Raw genomic sequence first — 20,697 nt, 5'->3', positions numbered from 1 at the left:
AGCCATTTCACACAACACACAAGCTTCCACTTGTAACCAGTCTCTTTGATATTCTTTGTCACATCTACTAATATTAATCAATATGCTGTCACTCTCAAACATATAAGCAAATTGGCATAAAATAAGGCAAATTACAATTCACAAAAAAATATTCTGACAAAAATATAAGAAAACATTTACAACCTCCCTCATTAGATTTGGTACCTACAAATTCAGTAGAAAATAACACATCTCCCAGATCCATTACACCACTCTAATGCTTTTAGGCTGGATGTTTTAATGTGTCGCAGAGTGGGTGGCTTTTTCTTTTTATTGTCATGGTCAGCCAGCCATGGTCATCTGCTGTCTTGTTTTTATCCCTTCTACCTGTTTCTTGCTTCTCTCTGCAGTTTTCTTTTCCTGTTCTGTCGATAGTAGTGTTGGTTGTCCTCCTGCTGTACGTCTCCTTTCTTTTCTTCTTTCCCTTGTGTAATTATTTTACCAGGAACAAGGGACCAATGACCTCACAGTTTGGTCCCTCCCCCCCCCCCCCCCTTTTAAACCAACTAACAAACCAATCTCCCCTGCCCTCCACTAACCTGCAGCAGTTCACTGTCCCCCACCCCTACCATAATATCCCTCCCCTTCCCCACCCCAGCCTCCTCCTTACCCCCACCCAGTGGCCACTCCCATCTTGAACTGGTACTGTTGTTCGCAGTGTGGTTTCAGTTGCTCGAGACTGCAGTTGTGTGTGTGTGTGTGTGTGTGTGTGTGTGTGTGTGTGTGTGTGTGTTGTCTGTTGTTGGCAAAGACGTTACGGGCCAAAAAGCTTTATTTGTGACAGTCTTTTTGTTGTGCCTATCTGTGACTCAGCATCTCTGCTGTAGGTGAGTAGCAACTTTTCTTTTCATAATATTGTATCTTTAGAAACTGCTTCGTTGTAATTTTACACTAAAAAGAGCAACTGATGAACTGCTTATCTTCAATGTATCTTATTCTAGCTTGATTGGAAGCAGTAGTACTTCCCTTGCTTTGGCACTGAACCAGTTTATAAAGATAGCACCTACTTTCACCAGCCACCATGATATGAGGCCCCACCTGATAGTACTTGTTGCAGGTGATCGTGCACACCATGTGGCATAACAGTGGCAACACTATCACTAATTATAGGCCATAGTTGCATTGCTGAACATTTGCATCAGATTGGTGTGCATCCATTGCTCAAATGTGTAGTTTGTAATGAAGAATGTACATTACGAACTGGCCTGATTTACTAACATGTGAAAAATTACAACAGTATGGATGATCAACTGGATAGTTAGATTGGGATGCATGAAAACAAAGACCCATGTATCCACAAAAGTATAAATTAAAAAAGATGTGCATACTAGCCCTAAGAAATTCTCTCGAGTGTAAGGTGTTCTTCGAGTTCATTATTGTCGTTATTGTAATATATTACTACAAACATGTTACATAAATTTTGAAGCATTTTAATTTTCTTTAGTATTCTTTTCGTAGTGAATAATTTGACGATACCTAGCTTGATATATGCTTGTTTTTCGTTGCTTTTCTTATAATTATTGCAAGTGTAATGATTTGAAAAATATGTTTTAGTTTGGGAATTCTGGAGGCCCACTGGTTAACTTGGATGGAGAAGTTATCGGCATTAATTCCATGAAAGTCACAGCTGGTATTTCATTTGCAATACCTATTGATTATGCCAAGGAGTTTTTGAAGAAAAGTGAGGAAAGAAAGAAAGCAGGTTTGTTATTTCTGTAATTGAGTTCTTTTTCCTATTTTTCACAGTAGAATATCAACAAGAATTTGGCAAATCATTTAAAAAACCTGTAATATTTATAAATCCATGAAAAACTAGGGTACTCTGGCTGAGGCAGTATGAAATCCCAAGTAGGAAAGCTGTTAAAAGCAAAATCAGTTGAGGTATATTTTTTTAAGTATTGTGCAATACACAGTATTAAATTATAGAAAAGTAGGATCTAATGTGCTTTGACACCCAAGAGGTGCACAAGAATAGGAAAGTGAAGTGTGGCAGATGCATTTCATCTGACTGTGAAGTAAACTTCGATTTTTCTGCTAGCCTATGTGTCTGTAGCTCACAAAACAGGCCATTTGCAGGAGATATCTGATCTTTGGTAAGGAGAAAAATATCCTACAAGGCAAGGTTACTGAGCTTCTCTTACACAGAGATGAAGAGGGCACTTAATACATATGTCCGTAAGCCATGTGGCTCTTCAATGAACCATCATATTCAGGATACACTTCCAACTATGCAAAACACAAAAACTAACCAACTACACTGATGAGCCAAAACAATAAGACCACTGCACACTGCGAGGTTGAATGTCTCCTGGTAGTGTTGGGAGCACGTGTCGCAATATGGAAAGAATGAAAGCGGAAAAGAGATGAATGAGCAGTCATTATAGTGAGGATATAGGTGGCCCAGATGCAGAAATCCACCGATATAGGCAGTTTTGACAAAGGGCACATTGTTGTGGCACTGTGGCTGGAAACGAGAATCTCTGAAACAGCGAAGCTGATCACTTGCTGACATACTATCTGTTGTGAGCACGTATGGAAAGTGGTTGAAGAATGGTGAAATAGCGAGTAGGCCTTATGGTACTGGACGATCACGCCTCATCACAAAATGTAGAAAGGACAAACTGGGGGAGACCAAGTGAGATTTTTATTTTATTTATTTATTTAATATATATTTTTACACATCAGGTTCCATAGGACCAAATTGAGGAGCAAATATCCAAGGTCATGGAATGTGTCAGTATATGAAATTACAACATAAAAGTAATAACAGATAAAATAAAATGTTTATGAACCAAAAAAAAAAGACAAGTCATAAGTTTATGTAAACACAATCAAGAATACCACACAAGAATCAGCTTAATTTTTCAAGAAAATCCTCGACAGAACGGAAGGAGTGACTCATGAGGAAACTCTTCAGTTTTGATTTGAAACCGTGTGGATTACTGCTAAGATTTTTGAATTCTTGTGGTAGCTTATTGAAAATCTTTCTGTGCAAGAGTCAGGGAAGTGCGATCCAAATGTAGATTGGATTTCTGCTTAGTATTAATTGAGTGAAAGTTGTTGATTCTTGGGAATAAGCTGATATTGTTAACAAGAAACGAGTATAGAATATATACATTGAGAGACCAATGACAGAATACCCAGACTAATGAATAGGGGTCGACAAGAGGTTCACGAAGTTACACCACTTATTTCCCGAACCTCCTATTTCTGAGTTGTTGTTGTCGTCGTCGTCGTCGTCTTCAGTCCAGAGGCTAGTTTGATGCAGCTCTCCATGTTACTCTATTTTGTGCAAGCCTCTTCATCTTTGAATAACTGTTGCAACTTATATCCTTCTGAATCTGCTTAGTGTATTTATTTCTTGGTCTCCCTCTACGCTTCTGTCCAATACTAAATTGGTGATCCGTTGATGCCTCAGAACATGTCTTCTAGTCAAGTTGTGCCACAAATTCCTCTTCTCCCCAGTTGTATTCAATACCTCCTCATTAGTTATGCGGTCTATCCATCTAATCTTCAGCATACTCCTGTAGCCCCACATTTCGAAAGCTTCTATTCTCTTCTTGTCTCCACTGTTTATCATCTGTTTTTCACTTCCATATATGGCTACACTCCATACAAATACTTTCAGAAAAGGCTTCCGAACACTAAAATCTGTACTTGATGCTAACAAATTTCTCTTCTTTAGAAACGCTTTCCTTGCCGTAGCTGGTCTACATTTTATATCCTCTCTACTTCCGACAGTTATTTTGTTCCCCAAATAGCAAAACTCATCTACTATTTTAAGTGTCACATTTCCTAATGTAAGTCCCTCAGAATCACCTGATTTAACTTGACTACATTCCGTTATCGTCATTTTGCTTTTGTTGTTGTCCATATTATATCCTCCTATCAAGGCAAAGCTTTTTTTCCCTTCTTCTTCTTCTTCTTCTTCTTCTTCTTCTCCATGGATTTTAATTCCTACTTCAAATTTTTCCTTTGTGTCCTTTACTGCTTGCTTAATATACAGATTGAATAACATCGGGGATAGGCTAAAACCCTGTCTCACTCCCTTCTCAACCTCTGCTTCCCTTTCATGCCCCTCGACTCCTATAACTGCCATCTGGTTTCTGTACAAATTGTAAATAGCCCTTCATTCCCTGTGTTTTATACCTGCCAACATTAGAGTTTGATAGAGACTACTCCAGTTAACATTGCCAAAAGCTTTCTCTAAGTCTACAAATGCTATAAATGTAGGCTTGCTTTCCTTAACCTATCTTCTAAGATAAGTCGTAGGGTCAGTATTGCCTCGTGTGTTCCAACATTTCTCTGGAATCCAAGCTGATCTTCCCTGACGTTAGCTCCTACCAGTTTTTCCATTCGTTTGTAGAGAATTTGTGTTAGTTTTTTGCAACCATGAATTATTAAACTGATAGTTCGGTAATTTTCACACCTGTCAGCACTTGCTTTCTATGGGATTGGAAGTATTATATTGAAGTCTGAAGGTATTTCACTTGCCTCATACATCTTGTTCACCAGATGGAAGAGTTTTGTCATGGCTGGTTCTCCCCAAGTCTATCAGTAGTTCTAATGGAATGTTGTCTACTGCTGGGTTCTTGTTTCGACTTAGGTCTTTCAGTGCTCTGTCAAATTCTTCACGCTGTCTCATATCCCCCATTTCCTCTTCATCTGCATCCTCTTCCATTTCTATAATTTTGCCCTCAAGTATATCACCCTTGTACAGACCCTCTGTATATTCCTTAAACCTTTCTGCTTTCTCTTCTTTGCTTTGGATTGGTTTTCCATCTGACCTCTTGATATTCACACAGGTGGTTATATTTTCTCCAAAGGTCTCTTCAATTTTCCTGTAGGCAGTATCTATCTTACCCTTAGTGATATGATTCTCTATCCTTATATTTGTCCTCTAGCCATCCCTGCTTGGTGATCACATTTTTGAGACATTTGTATTCCTTTTGCCTGCTTCATTTACTGCGTTTTTATATTTTCTCCTTTCATCAATTAAATACAATATCTCTTCTGTTAGCCAAGGATTTTTACTAGCCTCTGTCCTTTAATGCTCTCTCCGAAACTCTCTACAACCTCTGGTTCTTTCACTTTATCCAGGTCCCATGTCCTTAAATTCCTACCTTTTTGCAGTTTCTTCAGTTTTAATTTACAGTTCATAGCCAATAAATTATGGTCAGAGTCTACATTTGCCCGTGAAAGTGTCTTACAATTTAAAACCTGATCCCTAACTCTCTCTTACCATTATATAATCTATCTGAAAACTTCCCATGTCTCCAGGCCTCTTCCACATATATAACCTACTTTCATGATTCTTAAACCAAGTGTTAGCTATGATTAAGTTATGCTCTGTGCAAAATTCTACTAGGTAGCTTCCTCTTTCTTTCCTTATCCCCAGTCTGTATTCACTTAGTACTTTTCCTTCTCTTCCTTTTCCTGCTATTAAATTCCAGTCCTCCATGACTACTAAATTTTTGTGTCCCTTTACTATCTAAATAATTTCTTTTATTGCATTCTACATTTCTTCAATCTCTTCATCTGTGGAGCTAGTTGGCATATAAACTTCTACTACTGTGGCAGGTGTGGGTTGTGTGTCTATCTTGGTTACAATAATGACTTCACTATGCTGTTCATAGTAGCTTATCTCTGTTCCTATTTTTTTATTCCTTATTAAACCTACTCCTGCATTACCATTATTTGACTTTGTATTTATAACCCTGTATTCACCTGAGCAGAAGTCTTGTTCCTCCAGCCACCGAACTTCACTAATTCCCACTATATCTAACTTTAACCCGTTCATTTCCCTTTTTAAATTTTCTACCCTACCTGCCCAATTAAGAGATCTGACATTCCACCCTCCAATCCATAGAACACCAGTTTCGCTTCTCCTGATAACAACATCCTCTTGAGTAGTCCCCACCTATGTCCTTGGGAAAAATTACAGCTGTAGTTTCCCCGTGATCTCAGCTGTTCGCAGTACCAGCATAGCAAGGCCGTTTTGGTTGATGTTACAAGGCCAGATCAGCAAAACATCCAGACTGTTGCCACTGCAACTACTGAAAAGGCTGCTGCCCTCTTCAGGAACCACACATTTGTCTAATCTGTCAGCAGATACCACTCCATTGTGGTTGCACGTGTGATACAGCTATCTGTATCGCTGAAGTACGTAAGCCTCCCCACCAACCGCAAGGTCCGTGGTTCATGAGGGGGGGGACCATACGTCATAAGTGAATGAAAATAAGCAAAGTAGACTGATTTTTGTATTGAACTATCACTTACTTCAGATTCCATTCGAATAGTAAAAATGGCAGCATTTATGTCTTTGAACAAGATCTTGAACATGGGCTTTCCACAATAGTTTACTATCTATCTGAACACCCAGAAATTTGAACTGTTCTATTCCACTGATCATATGCCTATTCTGTGAAATTAAAATGTTGGGTTTTGTTGAATTATATGTTAGGAACTGTAAAAACTAAGTCTTACTGCGATTTAGCATTAGTTTATTGTCTACAAGCCATGAACTTATGTCTTGAACTGCAGTATTTGAAACAGTGCCAATGTTGCACAGAAGATTACTACTGAGCAAGTGTCTTCAGCAAACAGAACTATTTTAGAATCACCTGTAATGGTAGAGGGATTGTAAGGAAGAGGAGTGGCCACAGCATTGATCCCTGGGGCACCTCCCATTTAACCGTGCCCCACTCAGACCCCACATCACAACCGTTTTTAACACTGCAGAGAATGACCTTTGCTGTATGTTATGAACCAGTTGGGAGCTACTCCCCATATTCCATAATGGTCCAACTTTTGGAGCAATATTTTGTGATCAACACAATCAAATGCCTTAGTTAAATCAAAAAATATGGCTAGTGTTCGAAACCTTTTGTTTAGTCCATCCAGTACCTCACAGAGAAAAGAGAATATAGCATTTCATTTGTTAAACCACTTCTAAAACAGAATTGTGTATTTGATAGCAAATATATGAAATAAAATGATCACTTATCCTTACATACACAGCCTTTTCAATAAGTTTAGCAAACACTGATGGCATAGTAATAGGTCTAGAATTGTCTACATTATCCCTTTCTTCCCGTTTTATAAAGCGACTGTACTACTGAGTACTTTAATCGTTCAGGAAACTGACCATTTTTAAAGGGAAAATTACAAATATGGCTAAGTACAGGGCTAACATGTGCAACACAGTACTTAAATATTCTGCTAGGTACTCCATCATATCCTGAGATTCTCTAGTTTCAGTGATTTAATTATTGACTCAATCTCCCCCTTGTCAGTATCACAGAGGAGTATTTCAGACATCAGTCTCTGAAACGGATTTTCCAAGAGTGTTATATGATTTCCTGTAGAAACTAACAAGGGAATGGTCAGACTTGTCATGTCGAAACCTGTGTTGCTTTTTTTACCACTGTGAGTTAACATTGCAAGAAGTCTGTATGCAGAATTTTAGCTGCTGACATGACCTGGAAGTCTGTAAACAATTTTATGAAGTAAGACATTATTGTCGCATGGTTTCCGCGCTTATAACTGCCTCTTGTACAACCCTGACCTCTCTCGCTACGTTATACCAATGCCATCTAGGGACAAGGTGGCGTTAGCTACGCGCTGCTCTCTTGCCACACCAGTGAGAGAGCTGATTCCCCAGTGAAAGCGATCGTATGATAATTAAACATTCATTGACAAATATGGTTGATATGTTATCTACAACACTCTTTCCAAATAGCAATGAAATAGACACAAATAAATATACGGTTTAGAACACATCCAAATTTTATTTCTTGTAATCACCGCAAAAATGCGAAATATTGATACAATGTTAAAAACCTAGGTTTTTTGTGCACCAAGAATATACAAGCAAAGACGACCCTGCGAATCACAGACGTTGTTAGATGTCCGCAGACAAAACTGGGCTGGTGTTAGGAATGAATCAGGCCTAGTATCAGTATATTTCGAGGAGTGCCACGCATATTTAATCAAATTCTGAAACCGTGGGGGAGGGGGGGGGGGGGGGGAATTGATAATGTACTACTGATTGTAGCTTGAGAATATTGTCACGGTGATAGACAGGAAATTGCAGTGATCTGCACACAATAATTTTCCTGTTAGTTTTCTTTAAAATGCCTTCCACTGACGGAAAAATTCTCTGTCTAAAGGTTGGATTATGTTCATCGTGCCGGGTGGAATCTGAAGTATCTCTACTTCTTTGTCAGGGTGCACTCGAAATACAGCTTTAATGAATCAGACCTTTTATGACCTGACCACGAATCTAGGAGAAGAGATTTGTTCCCGCAGATCGGAATAAAAGCATGACGCATGAAAAGTGTAACGTTTTCATTTCCCATTTTTCCAGACTTCGATGCGTCTACCGCAAGATTGTTTGCTTGACACGTGGTCCAAAACGTCCAGTTGCTTCTTGAAGACACACGTATAGTTTAGGCAGCAATGAACCATCCAGACTAATTATGGACATTATAGTGTATGAATGGGTGAGTGAAGTCGTGGACTGCGCAATCGCCTCAATATGTTTTTCCCCGTTTGAATTACAGTTTTCTTTTCTTACGCATTTCTTTTTGAAAACCTGATTGATCTGCATTGTACACGTATGATTCACTAAAACTAGCGATCTTACTTTTTTGCATTCGTAAGAAAAGCTTCTATCATTTCGATTTGTGTCACTCCATTTTCCTACCTGTTTCTCGATACAAATTTTGTTATTTTTCGTGCCACAATTTTATGTGATCTTTTGAAGCGACTAATCCAACTTTGAGAAGCTGTAAATTCTTTAGCGCCTATCGCGTTGGCAATCTCTAACGCCCAATTACGCAAAGTTGTATTGCTGACACTAAATGACTGTTGTCTGGCATCGGTAAATAGCTCAAAAAGTCGCGCATTTATCTTTGTCGCAATTTCCAGTCGACTCTTACGTCGTCCAGCGGCTTCCTGTTTCCATCTATACAATTCACGTTCTGAACGGACAAAGCTATACTTATTTTGAACAGTACTGACACGTAGGCGTTTCTTACCACTTTTGTTCAATCAGTACGTCACCGCTTTTTCTTTGTCTGATAAGGTAATTGTAGTTGCTGGTGTTAATTTCGGAGATAATTGATTATGGTACATGGCACTATCACTAGAAGAGTCTTCATGAGTGCAACTTTCATCGGTGTCTTCGCCGTCTGTAGATTCACAGTCTGCAATATCGAGTTTTTCAGTTGTTTCTAGCCACACGTCTGCGCCATTTACATGCTCGTCTAGAAGTTTAACAACCATGTCGCACAACACATAGTCTTCACGTGTGTTTTCTGTTGATTGCTTCATTTGGCGTCTGTGGTATATCTCCATGGCAAGCAGCAAACCATTTACACCTATGAGGAGAGATTGAATGGTCACCTTAAAGTGGCTTGCGGAATATAGATGAACATGTACAGAACATCTTTCACATCTCTAACCAGTTTTAGGATGGTATGTTTCGAAATACGTACCAGAAATTAAAAGGACGTGCATGCCACAGAAACGAATATTCGTTTCCCCTTCCCACCAAAAACCGTGCAGCGATATTCCTTTTTAGTGAACGCCGCGATAAGACGGCCGCACTTGCCGACCATGCGCACAACGCTCGTGACTCGCCATTTCCAGGGGTGGCCAGCCGTCACTGCAAGCGCCAAGCAGGAAACACATCCATGTTCGTGATTTTTTTTTAAGGTAACTTCCAGTTCATGTCAGCAGCTACAATTTTGCATACGGACCTTTTTGCACAGTTAAATAACAGTGCTAAAAAAAGCAATACATGTTTCGGCATGACAAGTCTGACCATTCCCTTGTAAGTTTTTATTTAATCACCAGCTATGTTCAGCTCTATTGTGACTACTTGTAACATTTTGATATAATTCCCACTTTGTTCTACATGTTATCCTTATCCCACTAGCCAGCCATCCAGGGTGCCGTTTACTGCAAGTGCCCTGTGTAGAATATTCTAATGGAAAGCAACTTTCAGAGAGCATGAGAAATCTGTTAAAGAAAGCATTACGTTTGTCATCTATGTTATTGGCAGTAAAAACATCCTGCCATTTTTATTCCTTAACGAGGTTCCAAAAACTCTCAATTGCCATTGCATTAGCTTTTCTACACAGCTTGTAATTAAATATAAATTTTGTCTGAGTACAAAAATCTTTTAGCATTAAAATTTGTGCATCATGGTCTGAAAGGCCATTCATCCTTTTACTAACAGAATACCCATCTAGTGATGAAGACTGAATAAAAATATTGTCTGTGGTTGTGCTACTGTTCCTCTGCACCCTGGTAGGGGGGGGGGGGGGGGGGGGGAACCCACCACACACAATCTGCATCAGTCTATATGAATTTAGGTGTTCTTCCAACAACCTTTTTTTTTTTTTTTGCACAATCACATACTATATTAATATTGAAGTCACCACATGTAACTAATTTTTGGTACTTCCTATAAAATGAACCAAGAACCCTCTCTAGCTTGAACAGAAATACTGTGAAGTCACAGTTGGGGGACCTATAAATAACGATTAGAAGTTTAGTTTCACTAAATTAAACTGCCCTTGCACAATATTGAAATACCTGTTCAGTGCAGTGTTGTGATACATCTACAGACTCAAATGGAATACTGTTTATACTTTGCAAAGAACTCCTTGAAAAACAGCCGGCTAATCTGTATCCTGGTAAAGGAAGCCTCTGAATTTTTAAATTATTTGTGTTCCAATATACTAATAATGTCAGAATCAACATCTATAAACAGTTCACTAACTTTATCTCTAATACCTCTTATATTTTGGTGAAATATGCTAATTCTTTCACTACTTGGATACCTGACCTCCTTTGAAGATGGTCCCTTTGTTAAATGGACTTCCTTTAAGCAGGGATACCTATCAACTGACCTCAGTCTGAAAAAGGTGCAGCTCAGGAATTTTTCGATGAGTAATCCCACAACCACCCACTACACTGCCGGCCTCCCCTTCCCATACCTATTGAGGTGCAGGCCGTGCCTAGTGAACTCGATCTTTTGATAGACTCAGCTGGCACCACTGCAATGTGAGCCATGCCCTCCGCCATCAGTGCCTTCTTCAACACATTGTTAATGGCATAATATCTGCATTAAGATGAGGCCAATCACAATGCTGAAACAGTTGCATGAAGTGCACATTAGTGCCACCAGTTTTGAGTAGCTATCTTTACCAGGTCACCACCTTCATCATACTCCCGGTCCCTATCAAGACTATTCCCAGCTCCAACCGCAATCACCATTTCATAAAATTCCCACATAGCTCCCTTATGTTAACTATGCACTAGGCTTCATAATGCTGGTGACTTTTACTCACTCCCCAAAACTTACTGCAACTGGTAGGCTACACCTCTTCTTTGTGAACTACCTTCTGTTAGAATTTGCAACTGACTGCTGAGGCTGCTGCATGTTTCCTATACCTACAGCTGTAAGAGATGATGGAGTGGTTAAGACACCAGACTCATAAATAGGAGGAATGTGGTTCAATTCATTAACTGTCCATCCAGGTTGACGATTCCTCCAGTAATGAAGTATCCAGCCCACAGTTGTAAGGTCAACTATGAAGTCAGAGTGCCACTGGTACAATGGCTACAGAAAACTGTGCAGTTTCTTTGGCAGTTGGGCCATAATATTGTCGATTCATGAGAGCAAGACAAAGTTCCCATCTTCATGAATGATATGAATTATGACACTAAGATATCAGACATAATTCTTCATTAGGTTTAGAAAAACAGACAAGTACAACTTGCACAGCATGGCTGCTGTCTTCTCCAGGCACTAAGGTCTGACTCGGGCCTCAGTCTTCTCTGCTGGTGAGTATCAATCTATCCTAATACATGAAAATGTCTGCTTGTGTCTGTGTATGTGCGGATGGATATGTGTGTATATGTGAGTGTATACCTGTCCTTTTTTTCCCCTAAGGTAAGTCTTTCCGCTCCCGGGATTGGAATGACTCCTTACCCTCTCCCTTAAAACCCACATCCTTTCGTCTTTCCCTCTCCTTCCCTCTTTCCTGGTGGGGCGGCCGTTGGTTGCGGGGGCTTGAGTTTTGTGTGTGTGTTTGTGTTTGTTTGTGTGTTTGTGTTTGTTTGTGTGTGTGTCAACCTGCCGGTGCTTTCACTTGGTGGGTCGCATCATCTTTGTTTTTAGATATATTTTTCCACGTGGAATGTTTCCCTCTATTATATTCATATCCTAATACATATTGTTATTAGTCCTTCCTTCCTGGATTTTCTGTTGTTCAGGGTTTTGAATGGTTTCTTTAATAGCACAACTGTATGGAGCACTGTTTGAAGGGTTGTAAGGAGAGACAGAGGTGCACAGTTACTGCTGTAAAGTAAAATGGAAATCTATAGAGCAGCACAAATGACACAACACAGACATTCGTGAGGTATTTTGCCATAGTTACATGCCACTGACTTGGATCGAAATATGTGCTTCAGTTTGAGGAACAATGAAGCATACAACAGCCACTACTTCATGTGGTAGATGAAATTTAGTTGAGGTGTTCACACACCATCTGCTCTCAATTAAACCATTGCAGAATTTTGGGAAAAAGAAGTGCACAAATTTTCCATGCCCATTTTCATTTTTATTAACTTCTCGTGATGTGGTTCAGGGTTATGTAGAAGTTTCTAGAAGAAATCATATTCACCATTGACTTTTGACAGCATTTATTTTCACAGTTGCAGTATACCACTTGATACCGGCATTAAGTCCAAAACTGCGTTTGTGAAAATAAATGCTTTCAACAGTCACTGGTGAATGACATACAACACTTTAAAAATATTTTTACTTTATTTGGCTTACAGAAACATCCCATGAAAGGTTACTGTTTTTATTTTCCTCCTTAATTCTGGGAAGAACATTATCGTACTATTATCTTCACCAGCTGCATATGAAGGACATTGGAGCATATTGTCAACTGCCTTCTTTTTTAGATCTGAGAATTCAGTCAGCTCCTGAGTGGTTTTCATTGGGAATTCAGGAGATCCTGCTTCACCACAGATAATTTGATCCTGTTGCCAGCAGCTACACAACAACCTAACAGGCCCCGTGTTTGAGCCAAGGGAATGATCTACTCGCGGAATGCATAAATATGTTGAAACAAGCTAAATATAGAGCTCCAGTTCTTGCAGTGCATGGAGCAAAGTGGACTGGGAAATAGAAATTCACAGGTAACAGGGAGCATACTGTATTGCGGACACCTGTGAGTTACTGTCAGCAAAACAGATACAGAATTCACTGCAGTATAGAAACGTGACATAACTTTGTGACATGTCAATAGCACCTGATGACGGCAATTATCTTTGTCTAAACTCTGTTGTTGTGCTTTATTTTTGTAATTTTATAACCCCCTTCCTCCCCAGAGAGATAAGGGAGGTAGAGATAGACAAAGACAGGGTAGAGGAGATGGACTGAGAAAGGGGCTGGAGGAGTAGATGGACAGAGAAAAGGGCTGACAGACAGAGGCAGAGAGGGAGGGGGGGGGACAGAGAGAGGAGAGAAGAGTAGATGTATGCAATACATGTGCAAAATACTTAATTTTGTACTTTTTCTTCTTTGTTTTTAAACCTAGAGAAATTGTAAGACCAGCTCTAATCATTATTCTCTGTGCAACCTTAATTTTTGTAATTGCATTTTCAACAGATAGACAGCGTACATTTGTATCTATTTTTGTTTCTTTTTGCTTCTCAGTGTTGTTACATAATTTGTGTCACCACATTAAATGCCATTTCTCTTTATTTGTTACTTCAGTTAGTCTTTATTTTAATTGGACACGTACATTTCATAATGAGACTTTAACGTTCCAGGGGCACCTACAGGGCTATCAACAAAGCGACGTTATATGGGCATAACAATGCTCACACTAACTCCAGATATTATATATGAACTTCAAAGCCGAAATCGTCCAATTCCACCTGATGTGACACATGGTGTACTTGTATGGAAGGTGGTGGTTGGATCACCTGCTTACAGGTTGGCAACTAAATTCATAACTATTATTATTGTTTTTAATGAGTCATGGGAAGATCATATGGCATAAAAAGTGATCCACATACATTGTCAGTAGCTTGCAGGAGTTGCTACTAATACATTCTCAATGATAAAATTTGTTTATAACTGGCTTCTGCTTTCTGTCAGTGACCTTATCTTATTTAATTATTTATTTCTGAAATGATTGCAATTTTAAATCACAGTAGTTGTAAATTGTGAGACTCGGCTGTTATTTATGTCTTCCCAATTTTTAACTTCTCTCTTACATAATCCTCATGAGTCTGAGTAAATGGATAAATGGTAAATGCGAAACCAGAATTTTAATTTAGATTTCAAAACAAATGAAAATTGTGGTTATCTATTATTCTGTTAATAGCTATTCCTGCTCACTTCAATGAGTCACATCTGTATTGTTTTTTTGTCATACTAATATATAACACAAATTTAGACTGCTTGTGCACTATGTTAGTCAACTCATTGTGAGCTACCGTATTTACTCGAATCTAAGCCGCACTTTTTTTCCGGTTTTTGTAATCCAAAAAACCGCCTGCGGCTTAGAATCGAGTGCAAAGTAATCGGAAGTTCTGAAATATGTTGGTAGGTGCCGCCACAACTAACTTCTGCCGTCGAATATATGTAGCGCCAAAACCTCTGCGTCAGTAAATAAATTAAAAAAAAAAAGATGGAAGACGAGCTTTTTTCTCCGACCCGAATTTCGACCACTGCATTTTCATACATTATCCAACGAAGTAAATACAAATTCCGTATTGTTCATCTTCTAATGTAGCAGCTTTTCAATGCACTACGAAAATCCGACTGGCAAGACCGTTTGCGATGTTTGTCAGTATGGCCAATTCTACGTTCTGATTTTTTTTTCTACCTGTGATAAGAGATGGTTGCTAATGTGAACTTCTGTGAAATCTGAATCACATGCAGTATTCTCTTCCCCATAAGAATAATACGAATATAAACATTTTGCCACGTATTCTTTCGTGTTTGCTGTTATCTCATTTAACTCCTGTCTGCCTAATGAACTACGAAACTAGAGTGAGACAACACAAACGCGGAAGTATACACGTATGTCATGTTCATATTCGTATTATTCTTATGCCTAATAGTGATACAGTCAGAAATGAAGCACGCGCGGCAATTGACTAGATTTTTAAATCAGAGGTGACTCTAATTTCTGTGCAGAAAATAATGTACTAAAGAGGCGTCTGCAAAGATTTTCAAACGGAGAAAAAATGTCGCTAAACTCTCGTTCAGAACATCTTCTATCATACGCAGTTTATTATTTGGTTCTTGTTGATCATTATCAAAGAAAGCAGCAGTGTAAATAACAACAAATAGCAGTCTCTTGCCATTGTTACGCTACTGCGACAATTACTCTCTTTTTTTTATTGTAAGCGGCGGTAGTACGCACAAAAGCAAACCATGCCGCGAGCGGCGACAGGTCGTGAACATTCATTATCGGAATGCGACAAACAATGCATGACACAGTACAGTAATGCGTTTTCAGCTTAGTGTGACGAAAACACCTATAACAAAGAGAACGGCAATTATCAGATCAAAAAAAATAATCAATAAATTCAAACCAGACGAAGCACGTGAAAAACGAAGGGTACCCGTATAAATAAGGACGGAGCGCCTGACGCATAGCAATGGCTACCTGGTAAAGCTTAACTGCTAAGCTTACGACTCGAACCAAACTACTGTAGCCGTATCGTCATTCATTCGACCTGAATTGTGTCTCATATTACAATGGACCAACTTTGTTTCGATTTGGAGGTGCGGCCTAAAACTTTTCTCTCCCCTTGAATTTCGAGTCTCAAATTTCAGCTGCGGCTTAGATTCGGGAAATTTTTTTTTCCTTTATTTCGAGTCTCATTTTTCTGGTGCGGCTTAGATTCGAGTGCGGCTTAGATTCGAGTAAATACGGTATACAATAGCCATAATGAATAAAATATCTAAAATGTAACTACCATCAAATGAAGTGGAGATGCCAAGTCACTGATGGGCCCAACAGGAAGACTGTCAAACAAAGATTTTGGCCAAACAGGCTTTCATCCACACACACACACACACACACACACACACACACACACACACACACACAGCCTTGGATGCCAGAAACTGTGATCATGTGTGTGCGAGTTGTGTTTGCATGAATGTGTGTGCCTGTATTGTCTAATTCTGATGAAGGTCTGTTTGGCCAAAAGCTTTGACAGTCCTTTTGTTGGGTTTATCTGCTATATGATGAGTAGCAACTAACCTTTTCATAATTTTGTCATTATTCCATCCTAGATTTTCCATTGTTTGATTTTACCATCAGTGCTTTCTCACTCAGATTTGGTTGGAGGAGGAAGACTGCAGGCAATATGGTGAAACTGTGTGATAGGTTGTCCTACGTTAGCATAGTGCTTAGTACTTTTTGTGTTAAATCATGAAACATTTGATCAGTGCAATGTCTCTTTTCATCATCGAGGCATTCTTGCGTTTAATCTTGGCTACATGAATATAAAATTCTAGCTTAGAAATAATTTCACTGACCCAGCATATGGCTCAACAAGGGAGTGTAAGCTTTAAGAAATGTCCTATTAAGTTTTCATCCTTTGAATGTTTCCAACAAGACAATAAATGATTTCTGGAAGACCAAATAATGTCCTGAGATGACTGAAGAAGCGTCCCAGCCACTGACAAATCTGAATTAGCTACAGCCAGAGTTTGCTCTTAAATCGAAATTGACTAAGCTCCCACTCCCACCCACTGCCCCATCTCCTCAAAGTGATTATTTTGGTGTTGAAAAGTCTCAGAATATTATGTGCTGTTAAGTGACACTGAGGCCCGATTGGTGTGAGTAGCAGTCATGGCTGGTGATACAGAAGAGGTGTAGGGTGGGAATTACGGGGGAGGGGGGGGGGGGGGGAGACAGCTGGTAAGTGTTAGTGAAGATGTTATTGTGCGGCTTGTGGAAGTGTGCAGGGATGTGGCAGAGACAGGGTGGTGAGCTGCTAGGCGCAGTGTCAGGAGCCTATGCGTTGGGGGGAGGGGGGGGGGGGGGATAAAACAGGAAAGGGAAAAGGACTGCCACATGTGCACTGGGTGGACAAGAGGCATGTGTGAGGAAAAAGTGGGAGCAAGGAAGAAGGGCGAAAAGGCAATACTGAGGCCATGGGGGGGGGGGGGGGGGGTTCGGGAATGAAGTACTTGTTGCAGAGATAGTTTCTAAATACACAGTTAAAAAAGGGTTATTTTGGTGGGAAGAATCCAGATGAAATGGACAGTAAAGGAGTCATTCAAGTTAAGCACATTATGTTGCAGGGTGGTCCTGTTGTCAAGCCCAGAATTTGGTGGTAACCATTCATGTGAACAGACCATTTGTTATTGGTTATGTCCATGTAAAATGCTGCACTTCCAAACTGTAGCACCTAGAACTGCTTGGCCACCCCGGCCGGCTGAGTGATAACTAAGGTTTTGTCTTTGTCCAGTGACGATATTCTAAATTTGGAATACTAATTTAACATAAGTAAATTATGAGTAGGTTGATAAATCTGCAGATTTTGATTATTAAATCTCACTGGATAAATTTTCACTGTTGTGGATGTTAATGAAAATCAATAGTTTTACACTCCATAAGTTTTTTTTTTTGTACTTTCAGTGTACTATCTCAGTCTTCTTTTATGTTGACAGTGGTGGTCTGATGCCTGGCGATATAGTAACATACATCAACGACGTTCCTGTTTCTTCGGCAACAAATATTTACCAAGCATTGGAAACTTGTACTCGATTGGAAATGATTGTTGTGCGTGGATTTCAGAAATTTAAGGTCACAGTTATACCTGAAGATCCCTGATACAGAGGAATAAGCCATGTGTGATATGTATTTGATGCCAGTTGAAAAGTGAAATGAAAACTTCAGATAAAGTAATTTATTGTTTGTACACAATACACATGCATATATTTTACAAGAATAAAAGATATTTGTTGGTATGTAAGAATGCTTCTTTGTCCTGTTTATTTTAGCTAGTAGTATACGCCTTATGTCATAATCATGATAAAGGTTATTATGTATACCTTGCCAGCTGACCAAAACACATACTCCTCACTCAAACAACAGGAAATCCAGGATGGAATGAAAGAGAAGTTGCCACTCACCATACAGCAGAGATGCTGTCGCATATAGGCGTGACAAAAAGACTGTCACAAATAAATCTTTCCGCCAGTAAGGCCTTCATCAAAAATAGATGACGGACACACCCACTCCTACAAACGAAACTCACACACACGATTGCAGTCTCAGGCAACTGAAGCCACCAGTTGCCTGAGAATGCAGGCACGCGCCTGTGTGTGTGTGTGTGTGTGTGTGTGTGTGTGTGTGTGTGTGTGTGTGTGTGTGTCGCGTCCATTGTCTATTTTTTGATGAGGGTCTTACTGGCCGAAAGCTTTATTTGTGACAGTATTTTTGTTGTGCCTAACTGCGACTCAGCATCTCCGCTATATGGTGAGTGGCAACTTTCCTTTTCATAATATTGTTATACTACTCACTCACTTCTTTAAAGAAATATTTTCTTTAATACTATAGGGTAGCCAGAGTCTATTTCAGCAAAATCCTCCTGGTTATTGACTGCTTCACATGCAACAAGACTATTAATGATTTGGCTGATATTGCAAGCATTCATCAGTGTGATTACTTGAGGCTTATGGTTGTTGCTTTATATCATCATCATCATTTAAGACTGATTATGCTTTTCAGCGTTCAATCTGGAGCATCGCCCCCCCTTATACAGTTCCTCCATGATCCCCTATTCAGTGCTAACATTGGTGCCTCTTCTGATGTTAAACCTATTACTTCAAAATCATTCTTAACCGAATCCAGGTACCTTCTCCTCGGTCTGCCCCGACTCCTCCTACCCTCTACTGCTGAATCCATGAGTCTCTTGGGTAACCTTGCTTCTCCCATGCGTGTAACATGACCCCACCATCTAAGCCTGTTTGCCCTGACTGCTACATCTATAGAGTTCATTCCCAGTTTTTCTTTGATTTCCTGTCCGCCCCGGTAGCTGAGTGGTCAGCGTGACAGAATGTCAATCCTAAGGGCCCGGGTTCGATTCCCGGCTGGGTCGGAAATTTTCTCCGCTCAGGGACTGGGTGTTGTGTTGTCCTAATCATCATCATTTCATCCCCATCAACGCGCAGGTCGCCGAAGTGGCGTCAAATCGAAAGACCTGCACCAGGCGAACGGTCTACCCGACGGGAGGCCCTAGCCACACGACATTTCCATTTTTGATTTCCTCATTGTGGACACCCTCCTGCCATTGTTCCCATCTACTAGTACCTGCAATCATCCTAGCTACTTTCATATCCGTAACCTCAACCTTGTTGATAAGGTAACCTGAATCCACCCAGCTTTCACTCCCATACAACAAAGTTGGTTGAAAGATTGAACGGTGCACAGATAACTTAGTCTTGGTACTGACTTCCTTCTTGCAGAAGAGAGTAGATCGTAGCTGAGCGCTCACTGCATTAGCTTTGCTACACCTCGCTTCCAGTTCTTTCACTATGTTGCCATCCTGTGAGAATATGCATCCTAAGTACTTGAAACCGTCCACCTGTTCTAACTTTGTTCCTCCTATTTGGCACTCAATCCGTTTATATTTCTTTCCCACTGACATTACTTTCGTTTTGGAGATGCTAATCTTCATACCATAGTCCTTACATTTCTGATCTAGCTCTGAAATATTACTTTGCAAACTTTCAATCGGATCTGCCATCACAACTAAGTCATCCGCATATGCAAGACTGCTTATTTTGTGTTCACATATCTTAATCTCACGCAACCAGTCTATTGTTTTCAACATATGATCCATAAATAATATGAACAACAGTGGAGACAGGTTGCAGCCTTGTCTTACCCCTGAAACTACTCTGAACCATGAACTCAATTTACCGTCAACTCCAACTGCTGCCTGACTATCCATGTAAAGACCTTTAATTGCTTGCAAAATTTTGCCTCCTATTCCATAATCTCGTTGAACAGACAATAACTTCCTCCTAGGAACCCAGTCATATGCCTTTTCTAGATGTATAAAGCATAGATACAATTCCCTGTTCCACTCATAACACTTCTCCATTATTTGCTGTAAGCTAAAGATCTGGTCCTGACAACCTCTAAGAGGCCTAAACCCACACTGATTTTCATCCAATTGGTCCTCAACTAATACTCGCACTTTCCTTTCAACAATACCTGAGAAGATTTTACCCACAACACTGATTAAAGAGATATCTCTGTAGTTGTTACAATCTTTTCTGTTTCCATGTTTAAATATTGGTGTGATTACTGCTTTTGTCCAGTCTGATGGAACCTGTCCCAACTCCCAGGCCATTTCAGTTATCCTGTGTAGCCATTTAAGACCTGACATTCCACTGTATTTGATGAGTTCCGACTTAATTTCATCCACCCCAGCCGCTTTATTGCCCTTCAATCTATTGACCATTTTTTCCACTTCCTCAAATGTGATCCTATTTCCATCATCATTCCTATCCCATTCTACCTCGAAATCTGAATCATTACTGATCGCATTTTCATCTACATTGAGCAACTCTTCAAAATACTC

General features: G+C 39.8%; 1 protein-coding gene across 1 annotated transcript in view; it reads left to right on the top strand.

Annotated features, from left to right (window-relative positions):
* The window catches only part of LOC126095051 (serine protease HTRA2, mitochondrial), a 247,630-nt gene that overhangs the window by 36,133 nt on the left and 190,800 nt on the right, over positions 1–20,697 (top strand). Inside the window, exons 5-7 of the mRNA XM_049909731.1 lie at positions 1,594–1,741; positions 13,900–14,065; positions 17,774–17,949. Coding sequence (XP_049765688.1) covers positions 1,594–1,741; positions 13,900–14,065; positions 17,774–17,936 — 477 coding nt within the window. The 3' untranslated portion in view covers positions 17,937–17,949. The remainder of the gene's footprint in view (positions 1–1,593; positions 1,742–13,899; positions 14,066–17,773; positions 17,950–20,697) is intronic.

This window comes from Schistocerca cancellata, chromosome 8 (assembly GCF_023864275.1).
Source record: "Schistocerca cancellata isolate TAMUIC-IGC-003103 chromosome 8, iqSchCanc2.1, whole genome shotgun sequence".
NCBI lineage: Eukaryota > Metazoa > Arthropoda > Insecta > Orthoptera > Acrididae > Schistocerca > Schistocerca cancellata.
Note: the sequence above shows the minus strand (reverse complement) of the source record. Positions and strands in the feature narration are given on the sequence as shown.